This window comes from Chanos chanos, chromosome 8 (genome assembly GCF_902362185.1).
Source record: "Chanos chanos chromosome 8, fChaCha1.1, whole genome shotgun sequence".
Lineage (NCBI taxonomy): Eukaryota > Metazoa > Chordata > Actinopteri > Gonorynchiformes > Chanidae > Chanos > Chanos chanos.
Genome location: NC_044502.1, coordinates 23,295,891 through 23,312,866, shown reverse-complemented (window position 1 = coordinate 23,312,866; position 16,976 = coordinate 23,295,891). Strand labels below are relative to the sequence as shown.

Sequence of the window (16,976 nt, the reverse complement as noted above, 5' to 3'; positions counted from 1 at the left end):
AAAGATCAGAGAACACAAGAAACAAAGGAGAGGGTATGTTTTGGGTCAGCCTGTTCAGCAAACAGCATCTGCACTTAATCGCTTTATGCTGATTTTTCTAATCTCTTATTCTCTTGATGATTTTAAATACTGTCTTCCATTCTGAATGCACACAACTGATCAGTTGATTAGAGTCAGTAAGTCAAGCATGGCAGAAAGCCTGCAGCTTGCCTTGAAAAGACAGTTTCATCTTTTCTGGGCATAGGCTAACTAAAATGCATCATCTAGGGGAATTTAAATGAAAACAACAGTAGGACAAATTTTGTTCTTGCATATGTCATATATCAGTTTGTCATGGGAGAAAGTGTATAGCAGTTACAAGAATAAATGCTGACAGCCTACCTCTGACATGCAATTTTTGCACAGTCTACATGGCTCTGCAGACTGTCACTCTTGCTATGTAATTTTACACTCATCATTCATGCTGTCCTGTATATTTACCAATCATTTACGACACTTCTTCCCTCACCTTTACCTGCACTGCTGTTTCACTCACTTAACTCTCTACTGTATATTTCCTTTGTTTATTTGTAGCGTAGTTATTTTATTGCATTGTAGTTATTGCACTGTACTTTAACTATCGTATTATACTATAGTTATTGTATTGTATTGTAGGTGTTGTATTGTATTATAGTTATTGTAGTGTAGTGTAGTTACTGTATTATTTATTATTGTGTTGTGTTGCACTTGTCATGTCCTCTTGCACTATGTGTTACCCAGTCTCTGGACTGTCTCTCTTTCATTTGCATTAAAAGCTGTAGCTCTTGTTGTTATTATTGTTGTTGGTGGTTTTGTTGTTGCTCTTGATGTTGATATTATTATTTTTGTTGTTGTTGTTGCATGCTGTCTATCTGCTGTTATTGTAGGTCTCACCGTGGACCAGGCGAAGTGATTTTAGTCCACCATGTACCAGTATATGGTTGAGATCACCAATAAAGTTCACTTGACTTCAATAATTAGTAATTTGTTGATGATTATTTTTCTTGTTTTTTGTCAGATTTATTTTAACCACCCTTGTATTAACAGCAGACTGATTTCCTAGGACAAAGACATACTCCAGGGTTTGACATGGCGCAGTCACTGTCTCTATTGCACCTGGGCACTACAGCCAACAGACACTGCTCAAAACAAGGGAGACTTCTTAGCTTGTAGCCAAAGATGAAAGGCGAGGGGAACCTGATCAAAAAGAACAAAGCCACCCCCCCTTTCCCTCCTTCTTTCACAGTGCATGTTAGGGTGGCCAGAGAGCAGCATTCAATTATGGCATGCTTGGTTTTTATTTTACTTAATGGACATCAAACCAAACAGAAGCTTTTGTTTCTATCTCTAGATGAGAAGAGAAAAAAGGAAAGAGAAAGACTTGGGCATAGAAAGAGATGGAAAAGAAAGGAAAAGAATGACATATCAAACCTGATCAGAACTGCAGGAGAAGAGCTTATCAGCATACGATTAAAGTAAGAAAAAACAAGACCAACCTATAATGGGTGTCTCTGCGGCACACAGTACTTCAGATGTCATGCATTTTCTCTCATAGGACATGGTGCATTTCACACTTACTCAGACCCAACCATTCTCACGCTGCATTCGTATCTTAATATTTAGTTAGGTATATAGATTATAATGATTCTGTAACATGCCTTCTCTTTAAGTAAGGCGACATGAGGCCAATTGTAAATTTCATTTAGTAATTTACACTTGGTTGTACACTTTACGGTCCATACATATGTGTTTAGCGATGTGGCCAGAAAAAAACGGAAAAAAAGAACGATAGTGATATGAAAATGCAGGTTAACCGCACACTTTAAGTCTGCACACCTTAAGTCTGAAACTGAGTTTATGCTTTGCGCGTGTGTGTTTGAGGGCATGATCTACATCTGTAACAACAGCAGAAATCAAATTCGGGATCCCTCTGCTTCACACAGACACGCACGCATGCACACACCCTCGTAACTGACTCACTGTTATCTAAATTTGATAGACTCGTTGCATGCGACTAAACAGAACACAAAATGACAGCTGGTTCAAAGGACAGGGCGCAATCGAAATCATTGCGGCTGGTTTCTCACAGCTGGTTGATCCATTTTTTCAACGATTGATATGTCTGTGTCTTCTAGAGATGCAGCTAAGTACACATCAGGTAAGCTCGCTTCTTCTATATGTTGCAACCTGCTTTTAATTTTTAGCCAAATAACCGACTTTTAAAACTTCAGTTACTGCATCTGTGGTTTATCTTGACTGACAGTATAACCACTGGGTAGGTAGCTTGGACAGCCTATCGTAATTTCTCATTGATATAGAAAAAAAGCTGACGGCTACCCATCTTAAACGACTGAAAATTGTTACTCTATACCGTAGACACTAATGTTTGCTGTCTTTAGAGGCCGAATTTTATATTTATAGACGATATTGGTGTACTCAATTGTATATTGCAATACAAAACAGCGAACAGAAAATTCTCAAACGGACCATTAAACACGTTCATGATGTTTATTTTTTTCTCAGCCGTTTGCTTGAATAATCAGAGCTTATGACTTATTTTCAGGTTTGCTTCTTGTTGCTTAAAGGGGATCCACAAAACATATGAAACACCTTTCCCGCCGAATTGTACTAGTTGTTTATCACTAGGTGAGGATCTCAAGCTCAGATCAATGTATCCTGAAGAAAGAGAAAAACTCTGTGATGACCTCTGTGATCAACACCCTGGGACCTAAACAAATAACTATCAGGAAAGTTACACCTTATCAACATTTACACAGTCAAGAGTGAGGAATAGCCTGTTCTGTACCATCTTGTTCCAGAAACGTTGACCATGACTGTCTTGCTGTATTTGCCACCATCTCCTACATCCGTCATTAATGGGTGGGAGAAGTAATTTTAGAGCCAGCTGAATGTTCTGACGTAAGAAATCTATGTCTCGATCCAAAAACAGGCACCAAAAATGCTGTAAATTTTAACTTCTTATGTGCTGTTAGGTTTTGCTTTTCTGCTGACTGTCAGAGAAGTTCTTGAGTTTGTGTATTTGTATGTATACATGATGGCATATCTTTAATTTGTCCTTTCCTAAATCTACTGAAGTGATGGCACGGAGAGGCAGCACAGGTGGCAGTTGTTGCCTCCTGCAGCATCTGAACGAGGATAATGCTCGTTTCATCTTGTTGGCGGCCCTCATTGTGCTGTACCTTCTGTGTGGGGCTGCTGTCTTCTCAGCCCTAGAGCATCCCTCTGAGCTACGTGCACGTCACCTCTGGGAAGAACAGCTTAGCAACTTTACACGTCGCCACCAGGTGAGCCTGGACATGCTACGTGTCCTTCTTCAGCAATATGAACAAGCCAACGTTGCTGGCATTCGTGTAGACACCCTCAGGCCCCGGTGGGACTTCTCTGGAGCATTCTATTTTGTTGGTACTGTTGTCTCTACCATAGGTAAGTGTCTGAAAGTTTAATATCTTGTCTTAGGATACCTTAATATTACCATAAATGGCGCAAGTCGTTTACTGAAGAGTTTTTATGTGAAGAGAACTTTTCTAGACTTGGCAGATGACCCTCTGTGTCTGTGTTGGTTATTTCCATTGGTGATTTTGGTCAAGCACTGGTCCTAAATAGACTGTATTCTTAAGAGGCATGCTATGTGTTTATAGAAGACATTAATTCATTTGTATTATGCTAGACAAATTTAGGTCCACAAAGAACATAAGAACCAATAAGTACATGAGAAAGGGTTACACTCCTTTTCCACAGGAAGAGAATCGCCAAATACAATTTAATTTTAGTCTATTTTAGTATCTCTGTCACATTCAACTGCTGCTCCATTTGATTTGCTTACAGTTGAGCATCTTCAAACCTTATTGTACACTACTACTCCCATACGATCCATATAAAATTATTTTCCAGGTTTTGGCATGACCACACCTGCTACACATGCTGGCAAGATCTTCTTAATCTTTTATGGACTTATCGGCTGTGCAGCAACCATTTTGTTCTTCAACCTGTTCCTGGAGCGCATCATCACCACGCTTGCCTACATCATGCGCTGGTGCCACGAACGGCAACTACGGCGGTCTGGCATTGGCAGAGATGAGGCATGTTGTGAGGAAGATGACAGTCTGGAAGATTGGAAGCCTTCTGTCTACTATGTGATGCTGATCTTGGGTGTGGCTGCTTTGCTGATTGCCTGTTGTGCCTCTGCTTTGTACTCAGCCATGGAAGACTGGGACTACTTTGATTCTCTCTACTTCTGCTTTGTGGCCTTCAGTACTATTGGTTTTGGGGACCTTGTGAGCAGTCAGCGGGAGAGTTACCAGGCTCAAGAGGTCTACAGACTGGGCAACTGCCTCTTCATCCTCATGGGTGTCTGCTGTATCTACTCGCTCTTCAATGTCATCTCCATTGTCATCAAGCAAATACTCAACTGGATCCTTGCTAAGCTGGACTGCTGCAGGGTCCTTGGACACTGTCCTTGCCAGGGCCGAGGCCCCAGAAGACACTGTCTTGCTGGCTGCTGCTGCCCATGCTTCCTCAATCGGCTTCATGCCCTGCACACTCTACCAAGTCACCCCAGACAGAGGATCACCAAACGTAATGTTGTGCACCCTGCTGCAGTCAGTGAGGGTGCAGAGAAGCATCACTACACCAATGCATCAGTGGAGACAGTGTGTGACAGTGAGACTGACAGAGGCCTGGGAACAGAGGGTGGTTATGTGGCAGGGCGCAGGCAATCAGGGGAGATGATTTCAGTGAATGACTTCATGGCCAATAAGGTTTCCCTGGCCTTTCTGCAGAAACAGCTCTCTGAGACGGCCCATGGTGCCCCACGGCAGAGCCATGGCAGGCAGAACGGTTTCTCCAGTGGTGTTGGAGCATTCGCCATCATGAATAATCGCTTGCAGGAAACCAGTGTGGACAGGTAGTCAGAAGAGCCAATGCAGACATTCCTTTTCTTTGAACTCCAAATAGAGTGTGCGTTGTACTCCTACATTTCCTCTAGCAACTATTATCATTGGTTCGGAATCCAAGTAGGAGTTTACACCTTTAAAGTATATGAAAGGGTACATTTAAATAGTCTCAGACTGACTTTGGATTTAACACACAGACAAAAATAAAGACACATACATATATTTGTTCATGACATTAATTCGCAGCAACACTTTATTTGTTCCAGGGAATCAGTGGAACAGATTTGTGTCTCTATATAATATATTACATATATTACATATACATATATTATATTTTCTTAATTCATTAAGATAAAGCTTGTGAGCTACATGACTTACATTTAATTACAGGCGTATGAAAGTGACGGTACTCACTGAAAGAAATAGTGTTTTATATCGAGTCTGACTGCAGAAGTAAGTGAACTAGGAATTTCAATTGCTAAGAGCTCATCTGTGGGACATGCTTCATACAGTGGAGTGATTGGATTTCTGTGGAGCACAGTCAGACAGGGTGTTTTGGAGTGCTCCTTCATGGCCACTTGAGGAAAACAGATTGATTTACAAGAGTCCAGCAGACTCCTACTGTCGGGACTCTTAAAGAGAGAAAAATCATGAGTGCCGATTACAAAAACATATTTGGATGTTATCTGTTATTCCATAGCTTCATCCTTCAGACATCAGTGATATGTGTGTGTCTAAACTCTAGGTAGGTGAACACAAATACTCTAAGGTATGCATCAAACCTTTACAGCTAACAAATGTGCGTAGTTGTATAAAATAAAATAAAATAAAATGAAATAAAATGAAATAAAATAAATATAGTTGAAACAGGCGACTAATAGGGACTAAAAACATGGGACAATTATTATTTTTTGGCCATGTCAGTGCTTACAGGATGAATGCTACATAAATTTGGAATCTCTGTTAGAATCATCCAAACAGGATGAAGTATCCAAATCATCAAACTCAGAAGACAAACGACCTGGATGTTATGGGTATTTTGAAATTTCTTTACCATAGCACCTGTTACATCACAGGTCTAGGGGCACTACGGCGCAACACAAAAGTGCCGGAGACCAAAGTGCGTTTTGTTTCCGAAAGATAATTACAAGTTTATTTACACCAAAAGAAAGAAAAAGAAAGGGGAGAATAGCATCGGGGTTTGCCCTGGCCAAAATAATAAACAAAACGAAAACGAACTATTTGGAAAACCCAACCTATTCTAACAGAAAAGAAAAGACGAAATAAAGACCAGCACTATCCTGGCTCCCTATCTAACCAAAAACAGGAGAAAAACATACAGCAAACAAAAATGGCAGCTCACCCCTACCGCTCCCAGGCAGAGACGGTACAGATGTTACCACACACATAACACTACACACAATCTTACATACAAACCTAGGCACGGACTAATACAATTTGTCACAATCGACTCACACAATCCACGACAGTTTTTAGACAAAGGAGGAGCAATTAAAAAACAACTAATCTCTCATATACAAAAATCTTTCTCTTAATCCGTTCCTCTCTCTCCACTGGTCCGTTTTCTTTTAAAAGCTTACCCGCAGCCTACAGGAAACCAATGGAACCCCACGTGGCTTTGTGGAGCCAATCCCGTCACCACACATCTGCAGGGAGACACCCACCCACACAAACAACCAACAGCAGCAAGACACACACCCACACAACGAAACAATAAAAGCATACACAAGAACAGGAACTAGCGGCCGAGGGTCATAACACATCACCCAGGAATAAAAATGCAACAAATTGTGTGACAAATTTGGTGGTAATTCCCAATGCGGTCAGCTGTAGGTATACGTTTTGGGCTGTAGATGTAGATTTTGGTTTAAAATGGTTTGTCTACAAGTTTTGATTTGCTGGTGCTGGCAACAGACTATTAAAAGGCTCTTTTTTTCAACGATCAATAATTATTTACTTTACAAGTGCAGCAATTCTTTTAAGCTTAACTTGGTGGTAATTGAGGAAACTGCTTTTGACTGGTTTGCTATGAAAGGCTTTCTGAAAAATTCAAGACGGTGGAAAATCTAAATGGTGGATATGTTCTAAGGCATGTGATGTGCACTGGAAAACTATGCCACTCATTACTATTTAGTGAAAATAACCAGGGATAAACTTATTTGTAAATTACTACAGCATCCACTGAGGAGTTAGATTTTTAAATTAATTTCTTTGTTATAACTGCACCTACTGGCAAAAGTCTGCTGAAGTATGCCTGCTCTCTCAGAGATATATATTTGATAGTCTTATATGGTACCTACCAGGTTTCGTTACTGTATGACTTATAGCTCTTTCTCCCCATTCAGTTTCAGCAAAATCAGAATGGAGACAGCAGGTTCATCCCCTAATATTGAATGGCAGTATCAGTAGAATAAAAAACTATGACTGCTGTGTATACGCATGTACTATTGCTGTTTGGAAAAGGTGAGTATAAATGAAACTATGTAATTCCAAAATGTAATCAATACCACAAGTGATTCTGTAATCCTGTGCATTATTGGGTTTTGTAAATTAAAATGTTAAAATGTTAAACTGCCTTATGCTCCATGGTTTGATCAGTCAGTTCTATGTAAGGTGTGATTATTTGAACAGAACTGAATGGGAGCTGGATCAAACTTACAGCTTGTTTGAAACTCTGAGGATCATTGTTGTACCTCTTTTTGCAACCAAACTCTTAGACAGTTCTCACCACAGTTTTAATATACATTTAGGTAAGAATAGAAGGATTACTTCACATAACTTAAACTGGGAGAACATGGTGACTTCTTGTGACAGTCATCCATTGGAGCTGATGCGAGTAAACTATAATGTTTTGTTACAAATACATCCACCAAAAATAAATACAGCAAAGTCGCTCTACAGATATATTTTTATTATTTACAGGAGTTTACATAAGTTTCATAAGTGTTGCCAGTATACAAGATTTGTGAGATCCACTGGTAGGTAATCACAAGGTACATTTTATAATAATATATCAATTCATTCACACCAATGTGCACTGAAAACCAGTCAAAGACACTATTGCCAGAGTTAACCAATAGGTATAATTTCAGAGAGGTCAGCAAGGTGGCACAATGCAGATCATGCAGACAGACTAAAGCATAAGAAGGGAAATATAGTTCTAGAAATATCTCACACTTTTAAGAAAAAAGATTCTATCTTTTATGTCCATGTCACAGACCTGTAAGACTGAACACCTGAAAATGTGATTCTGCTGTTGGGAAGGCGTTGCTACAGAGTATCAATATGTGTATATTAGTGATGCACGGATCAGCTCTGACATGATCCGAATCCGCATGTACACATACATCATCCACCCGCCACCCACCCGATTCCGGACAAATTATTTTCCCTGATTTAGAGACCCGATTTCTTCTTCTTTTTTTTTGGTAAAATGAAAATGGCAACAGGTAGTCTACAGCACTTCGCAGCTGTTCCATTACATACCCAGCACTCGTCATGGATAAGTATTTCACTAAGTCGCTCCTACTAGGAACTTTTCTGCCCTTTCCCTTTTATGTCTTTCAGTCTTCTTTTTTAATTTTCTCTCAGATCTTTTTTGCCTCCATTGCTGCTGAAGACAAATGGACGCTGCAAATAGCGCAATGAGAGTCTAGTTTGCGAATTCGTGCCTGATGAAAAATGAAGCTTAAAATACTTTCACATTATAGAGAATGTGATTAATATTTTCTCATTTATGATGTATTATTTCACCCACCCGCAAAAAGAATGTTAATTTTTATGACTTGGCCTGCCGATAGAACTGTGATCCGTGCATCACTAGTGTATATGATGGCTAATGAAACACTAGCGGCTTGGATGTGGACATGCTAATGTTACTGACACTAATAAAACAGCTTATCAGAAACATGTTTGCAGTCTTTTCAACTACAGAGACAGAAGCTCTGGGATTCATCCCGCAAGCCTCTGTTTTGATAAATAAAAGTTAGAAAACACCTATAATAGGGCATATACCAACATTATTGTATTCTAGTAAACACTGATGTTCTGAAAAGATGAAAATACAACCTTCTTCTTCAGCCTTTAAGTTTGACCTGAGTGTAAGTGATTTGGTTGTTGTGTTTACCTTATGTCTAGCTAATCACACCACATCCATGTGGTCTAGAAAAATACTGAGAAAGGATATGTTCTCAGGTAATCTGAATGAAAAGTAAAGTCATATCCAAAGTCCTTGACTTACTAATTAAATCTTAACAGAAGAAAGAAAGAAAGAAAATATTTATTTAAAAATATGAACATCTCTGCCCTTTCAAAGAAATGTAACAGAAAGGAAACATATTGTGTTAAGACTTGCTGCTGTCCACTGTAAACATGCATTACAATGGATGGTCCAAGGTTCTTAGCACGTTGAATTTCCCAGATGAAACTGCCTTCAAAAAGTCCTAAGTGGAATCTTTGCCATCACCAATCTCCTGAAAATGTGCAAATATCAGATCAGAATTGGCACTCTAAAAGAGGTGTCAACACTTGTCTGTTGCACTCAGAGTGTGTCCCATGGCAGTGTGTCCAGCAGCAGTGTCCACTTTACCAGCTCACTGACGTCAACTGACAAATTATGACAAAGAGAACTGAAAACAGTACTGGCATCTCTGACACATTTAGTGGGCAGTGTATCTGAAAGCTATGGAAAAGATGATTCTACAGATCACTTAGACCATATATGCCACAGATGGGAATATAAATTGGCCCTAGAAAAGATCACTGGACAGTCTTACCTGCTCTGGTCTGGGCTTATGCACCTCTTTCTGCTGGTAATAGGCAGAGATGATACAGTTCCTCCTGCAGGGAAAAGGATCACAGATTTTGTCATCCCTGAAGGGGGACCAGCTGGGGTTCACAGATAAGGAATTTCAGATAGCTCATATTGTTAATGCTGCTGGTAATTGATTGTTTATTGCCAGAAATATTAATTATTATGATTAAATCTTATGAGTATTAATGATTGTAATGTTAATGATATAATGATGTCAGTTGAAGACCAGTCACAGTTTTAGAACCAGAGCCATTTATCAGTGTTTTAAGTGCCATAGATCTGACTGTGTAAAGGGAAGATGTACTAGAGTCGCATTTGCATTCCCTTCCTGATACCGTGGACAATGACTAGGTATGTACCTCCTCTCAGAAGAGAAATATTTCTGAACATTATCTGAGAGGCCGCTAGAGGGATTCTACTCATTGACTCACTTGCTCTGAAGACCTCCCCCTGGTGGCAGGCCTGGTATTACAGTTGAGGCCAAGACTGTCAAGACTGCCAGCAAGTCAGGCTCATCCCCTCTGGCACACAGCTCCTTGAATATCTCTGTTGAAACACACACTGAAAGCATTCACCACCATTCCCTCTGATGTGGATTACAGCTAACACACCAGCTCTAACTAATACAACACTTTCAAAATTCATCAAGTTAATGTACTACACATTTCTTTCTTTCATTTCTTTCTGTCTGAAATGTACACAAAAACAAATTTAATCTCTCTTAGCAACTGATTATTATTATTCACTTAAAACTGGAGCGCAGTCTCTTCAAAGCAAGCCTCTGCTTTTATAGTGTGTCCATATTGAAAGTTTATGGGTAATTCTTCAACTATGGTCCATTTTTGGTCAGGAAAATTTTAGCATTTCGCATTTAGCTTTTTTTTTTTTTTTTTTCAAATAAAAATGCATTGCTATGGTTTATTTCTCCATTCTGTAGAAATGCATCCTGATCGTGGCTGTGATGATTTTGTTAAATAATCCATATTTCACTTTAATATTAAGAGGAATCATCATTTCCTGTTGTGGAAATGACATTTTGTCATATTTCTTTTAAAATCATGGTATGTTAGCATGCTTAATGTCAGTTTTAGAGTTAGCATTAAATATACACAAAACATACAGTATTAAATGAAACTGGTCCAGTCGCTTTTACATTGATATGAAATATGAGCTGTTTGGAAATGACACCCAACGAACATACTCTAATTTAAATCACATTTACCTTGATTTTTCCTCTTTTTATTACTCCCTATGGAGGTCACTCTTTTCTCCAGCCATGTGTTCCCCTGTTGAGTAGCTGCTGCTATGGTTACCAAGTATACAAACCCTAAAACATGATCCTGTAATTCTGTTTTGTACAGTGTGGTGGAAATGACAGTGAACCCAGGGGACAGGGGTTCTTTTTATAAAAAAATACAAGAAAATGTGAAGAAATATTACAATACATAATATATTTTATTAAAGTAGATATTAATGTCTAATTTTTATTTGAACTCAACATTATCTCAATATTAAATTCAAAATAAAGTAGGCTGAAGTTTATGCATTTGTGTTTCAACAGCTCTTTTCTCTGGTACCTGGCACTTTTCAGCCACCTGGTCAGTGATACTTGGCATTGCTCACAAAGCCCAAAGACAGTTCACAGACTGCTTAAAGACAGCCCACAGACAGCTCACGCACTGGCCACAGACAGGCCCACAGACAGCTCACAATCAGCCCACAGACATGCCGTAGACAATTTACAAAAACAGCCCACAGACAGTTACTGTTCACAGACCACTTTAACAGGCAGGTCAGACAGCTTTTTATGAAAAAATACAAGAAAATGTGAAGAAATATTACAATACATAATATATTTCATTAAAACAGACATTAATGTCTAATTTGTATTTGAACTCAACATTATCTCAATATTAAATTCAAAATAAAGTAGGTTGAAGGTCCAAAGTCCAGCTTAGGGACAAAGGCAATATAGAACCATACATAAAATGCCTCTTATTATGTAGTAAAACTAGTGACTGAGCTATTATTGTTTTTATAAGTTCCTTGTCGTGTAAGTAAGTGTGACAAAAATAAAAATGTAGAAATGTTTTTTTTTTGTTTGTTTTTCTTCTTTCTTCCAGGGACACAAAAATTACCATAGTTGAAGAATCACCCTTATGAACATGCTTACTGCCCACCTGCAACCTTGGACTGCAGTAGGTCCTCCAGCGCTGCCTCCTGGTGTAGTGCTTCAGGTGACAGCTGGGGGGCACCAGGGAAGCACACCAAGATGACGCTTATGTTGTCAAGGCTTCCCTGTAAGGAGAAACACAAAAAGAGGCTGTTAGCATACAGTTAAGAACTGGGATTTACAATACAATTTAGTGCCCCTAAATTGTTTTCAGAGTGGAGGGGTCCTTCATGTGTAAAGGAAACAAACAAACAATTGAAAAACAAAAACATGTCATTACATAAAGCATCCCTGGACAGCACACGCCCAGACCTTTATTATAACAGATGCATGTGACAAGACTGAGGTGTGCTTTTTTACATCGCTGTGGTTAAAAGATGAATCCTTTATTCTCTTTTCCAAAGTTTGATAATGGAACAAAAACAAAATGAGGATCTGGGGCTGGAACGCAAGGGTATATATCAAGCCTGTACAGCGTATGTACAGTGTATAAGAATGTGTTCAGTCAGTCTGTTATTCCATGCCTTAAATGTAAGTTTTTCTAAATCTTACCTGTAATTCTTTCCTTCTTGTACAAATATTCTACAGATTAATTTTTGAAAGACACTCTCGGCAGCTTTAAATGGACCTTTGAGAACACATAACACAACATGTAATTACTTCATGTTTTTTAGCCAAGATAAATTTCAGCCAATATTATTTGTTGAAAGTGTCCTTCAAGAGGTAATCACTTGTTACCAGCGGTTAGATATGTGTATAGTGGCCTACACAAAGGAAACAGACAATTCACGCAGACAGCTCCTGCAGACAGTTCACACAGACAGGCCAGGGGGCAGAGCTACTCATTTCCACATGGACTCATAAGCTATAGGAGGGCTGGTTGGCCCAGGCATCACAGGGTCCCTCCGCGGACTTTCAGCTACAACTTGACATAGGGCTTCCAGGCCATTACATTGTAAAGTTTATGCATTTGTGTTTCAACTGCTCTTTTCTCTGGTACCTGGCACTTTCCAGCCACCTGGTCAGTGATACTTGGCATTGCTCACAAAGCCCACAGACAGTTCACAGACTGCTTAAAGACAGCCCACAGACAGCTCACACACTGGCCACAGACAGGCCGAAGACAGGCCCACGGAGAGCTAACAATCAGCACACAGACATGCCATAGACAACTTACAAAAACAGCCCACAGACAGTTACTGTTCACAGACCACTTTAACAGTGCAAGTCAGACAGCTCAAAGGCATGTTAAACAGACAGTGTACACTGACCACGAACAGTCTCCATGAAGAGGGATTAGATTAGTTTGACTGCCTCAGGAAACAGAGTGGTGATTCACTGATGTAAACCTTAGTGGGGTACGGCGTCTGTGCGAACACTGTGTACTAAAGGGGTGCCCTGTGATAACAGTAGTATGTTCTCCTGTGCCACCTTTATAAGGCCTGTTTCCACAGGCTATCACCCCTGTGAACATTAATTGGAGTTGCTGACACATTTTGACACAGTTTAGAAGAAAGAAAGTTTGAAATGTCCTCATATTTTAACGGTATATGATGCCAGAAGTTGAGGAAGTATTATCAAGATCATGGTCTGTAAATAAAGGATGGTGGTATTTTTAGGTCTCTGCACATCACTGCCCAAAGCTGACTGGATTGGCCAGAACCTCTTTTGTAGCTGGGATAGCTAATGCTTGTGTTTGTTTGTGGACTCCTCTGGATTCCTTAATAGAGTTGTTTTGGAGGCCACAGGCTTGTGAAACAGTGTTAGTATTGCATCTGTCTGCTCAGTGTTTGAAAGATTTAAATTTTGAATGTCATATCATATGGAAATGAGGTTTTATTAGTGAGCCCTTGACCTCATGTGAGAAAGAGAGAGAAAGAGAAAGACAGTGTGAGAGAGAATGCAGCTCAAATGTGCACTGACCTTGTAGAGGCAAAGGTCGATGACTTGAGAACACACTTCCCCTAAGCTGGTACAAATGCGCAAGCGGCTGCGTACAAATGCACACAGCTCCTCGTTGCTAACCATGTCCCAAACTCCATCGCAGGCTAACACTAAGAACTCATCTGCAGGTGAGCGCTCTACAGCTGTGACCTCAGGCTCAGGTGAAACCATTTGCTCTGTGGCTGGTCGCCATTGCACAGCCTTGTAGCTGAAGTCACCAAGAGCGCGGGAGACGGCCAGAGAGCCGTTTACACGCTGCAGCATGACCGAGCCGCCGGCACTCTCAATGCGCTCTCGCTCCCCAGGGCTGAACGGTTTGTGATCTTCAGTGGAGAAACCCACACGTCCACCACGACTCAGAACAGCTCGCGAGTCCCCACAGTTCACAAAGTAAATGTGGCGTGGTGTGATTACCATGGCGACCACTGTGGTGCCGCCTCTCTCCCAGCCTTCACGGCAGGCCATGGTATGCAAATGTTTGTCCATGAGGAGAAAACCTTCCCTGATGCCCTCACAGACTTGCTCCACCTCGTCGTCTGCATGAATCTTCCCTGGGAGGGCAAAATGTTCATTACACAAAAAAAATTAAACTGAAATGACTGAAATTACAACTACTGTCTAATAATTCCAATTAATAATCATTATTTGGTAATGCATTTAACCATCATAAAGGGCAGGAAATCATAACCTACAAAAATACTGCTCAAAATGAGAATATTGAACAGTAGGAAATCTGGTGACTAAATGGAAATCATGTGATTGAGTGTTTGTGCTATAAATCTTCAGACAGTTGTGTTAATCATTGTCAGTATGCATCTTGTGTCTCTTTTGGCTGCTAATTGAACATCAGACAGCAGAAAGGTAAAGGTTGAACTTCATCTCTGTTGAAGTGAATATAACTTCTTTATATTCAGTTAAAGAAGTGACATTTTGAAAGTTTAGTTTTAGAAGTGGTGTGGGTCATGCCAAAATCTGAGCTTTGAATTTAAAAAGTTTTTGTTGGTTTGGGGGCAATAACAGAATCTGGAGTAAAGACTCCTGGCCTGGATGTCCTCTAACCATCTCAAACTCACTCTGGAGTGGACTGAGCTTCTCTTTTTCCCAGCAAAGAGCTCCCGAAAGACCGCCACTTTGATCACCATTGAGGGTTCAATGGTGTCCCCTTCCAGGTCAGCCAAAAACCTTAACGTGACACTGGACAACCAGCTTCTCAACTTCTCAAGCCAGATCGCAGTGGACATCCAGTCCTGCAGACTCTCCCTCTATAACATCAGGAAGATCCGCCCTTTCCTTACCCAACAAGCAACCCAGCTCCTAGTTCAAGCACTTGTCATCTCCTGCTTTGACTACTGCAATACCTTACTGGCTGGCTTACTGGCCTGTGCTATCAGGTTGCTTCAGCTGGTTCAGAATGCTGCTGCACGCCTGGTATTCAACCTTCCAAAACACTCTCATGTCACTCCACTACTCACTGCACTGCACTGGCTTCTGGTAGCAGCCCACATCCAGTTTAAGACACTAGTGCTGGCTTACCAGGCCACAAAAGGCTCTGCCCTGTCCTACCTTTAGTCTCTGCTCACTCCATACACTCCAACCAGATCTCTCCACTCAACCTCCTCTAGGCAGTTGGTGGTCCCCTCACTTTGGGAACCTGGCAGCCGTTCCACTCAGCCATGTATTTTTTCTGCCCTCATTCCACGGTGGTAGAATGACCTTCCTCAGTCAGAATTGCGGAATCTCTCGCCATCTTCTGCAGCAGACTGAAAACCCACCTTTTCAGAATCCACCTGTCCCCCAGTGTGTAACCTCTCTTTTATGTTTATATATTTATTATGCATATATTAAAAAAAACTCTGTACTAACCTTGTCTCTATGCTGCGGGATACACAGGAGTGTGGTACTGAAATAATTAATTTGCGTTCCTACTGTGATCTTTTGCTTGTGAGGAAGTTAAGCCTGATTGATGCACTAATTGTAAGTTGCTTTGGTTTAAAAGTGCCTGTGAAATGCCAAATTGTAAATTGTAAATTGTAAAGCACATTAACATAGTAATTATTAAACTCAAACCTTGAATGGAATCTTTTAAAATTTGATTAATGGCCTTCAGATCTATTTTTGAAGTGAGACATTTCCTTAGTGAGTCAAGTATATCATACAGGCTCTGTCTATGCATCACTCAAAAAGGCCACACGCAGTCATGTTCAAAGGCCACATGCAGTCATGTTCAAAGGCCACATGCAGTCGTGTTCAAAGGCCCAGAGTGAGAATTGCTTACCTGTGCCCATGATATGTTCCAAAAGGTTTTGGGAGCAATGCTGAGCAACCATGCTTCCTGCATGACCATCATACACTGCAAAGAAAGCCCAGTCGCTCAGTTCCCCACCCAGCTGTGGGAAACAGTTGTGAAAATCTTCCATGTGGGCCCGCCAGCCCTGCATGCTGCCCAAGGCATAAGTCAGACCCCATGAGGCACAACCCTCCTCCAGCTGCTTGTCTAGGACAGGTCGCTCCAGGTAAGGACTGGGAATGATCCCATCCTCCTCTGCTCTGCCTGCCTGCTCTGCCTCTGCCAATTCTCCCCCTCCACCTCCCCCACGACCCCCTTTAAAGAAGGAGGAAACCCGTTTCTCTGTCTCTTTTACGAGCTGACGAACAAAGGCAGGCATCTCCATGCTTCCTTTCTTTGCTGTCCTCATGGTTGTCCTTTTGTTTTCTTGATTTCTCTGTCTTTATGTGCAGATTTGCTCTCTGTGACTCTGTCTCTGGCGCTGTGATTCTTTCCTTGGCGTGGCTGTGTCTGAGCATCCCCTGCTCATCCAGGCCATCACAGCACCCTGTCTTGTGAGGCTGATGTCATTGTGGTCTGCACTGTCGACTGATTTACTGACACAGCTTGGTTGATTTTTCCTTCTGTTGGTTGATCCATATCACAGTTGTTTCAAATTATTTGATCAGTCTGTCTATTCTTTGCTCTTGTTTGTTTAGTTCACTGTAGACTCCTTCCCTCCTCCTATTATTCAGTTTAATTCCTTCTGTCTGCAGCCCCCTCTCAGCCTTCTTATTTTCCTGCTCCCTCTCTGATTGGCTGAGCTAT

General features: G+C 40.8%; 2 protein-coding genes across 2 annotated transcripts; one reads left to right on the top strand and one right to left on the bottom strand.

Moving 5' to 3' along the window:
• Nucleotides 1-3,116: 3,116 nt before the first annotated feature.
• On the top strand, nucleotides 3,117-4,946 carry kcnk12l (potassium channel, subfamily K, member 12 like). The gene is made up of 2 exons (XM_030782990.1): nucleotides 3,117-3,462; nucleotides 3,931-4,946. The coding sequence occupies exons 1-2, from the start codon at nucleotides 3,117-3,119 to the stop codon at nucleotides 4,944-4,946; spliced, it is 1,362 nt and encodes a 453-aa protein (XP_030638850.1).
• Nucleotides 4,947-10,192: 5,246 nt separating this feature from the next.
• On the bottom strand, nucleotides 10,193-16,578 carry ppm1nb (protein phosphatase, Mg2+/Mn2+ dependent, 1Nb (putative)). Its single transcript, XM_030782225.1, has 4 exons — nucleotides 16,158-16,578; nucleotides 13,862-14,433; nucleotides 11,946-12,063; nucleotides 10,193-10,311 (listed from the first exon to the last, which is right to left on the bottom strand). The coding sequence occupies exons 1-4, from the start codon at nucleotides 16,576-16,578 to the stop codon at nucleotides 10,193-10,195; spliced, it is 1,230 nt and encodes a 409-aa protein (XP_030638085.1).
• Nucleotides 16,579-16,976: the final 398 nt, after the last annotated feature.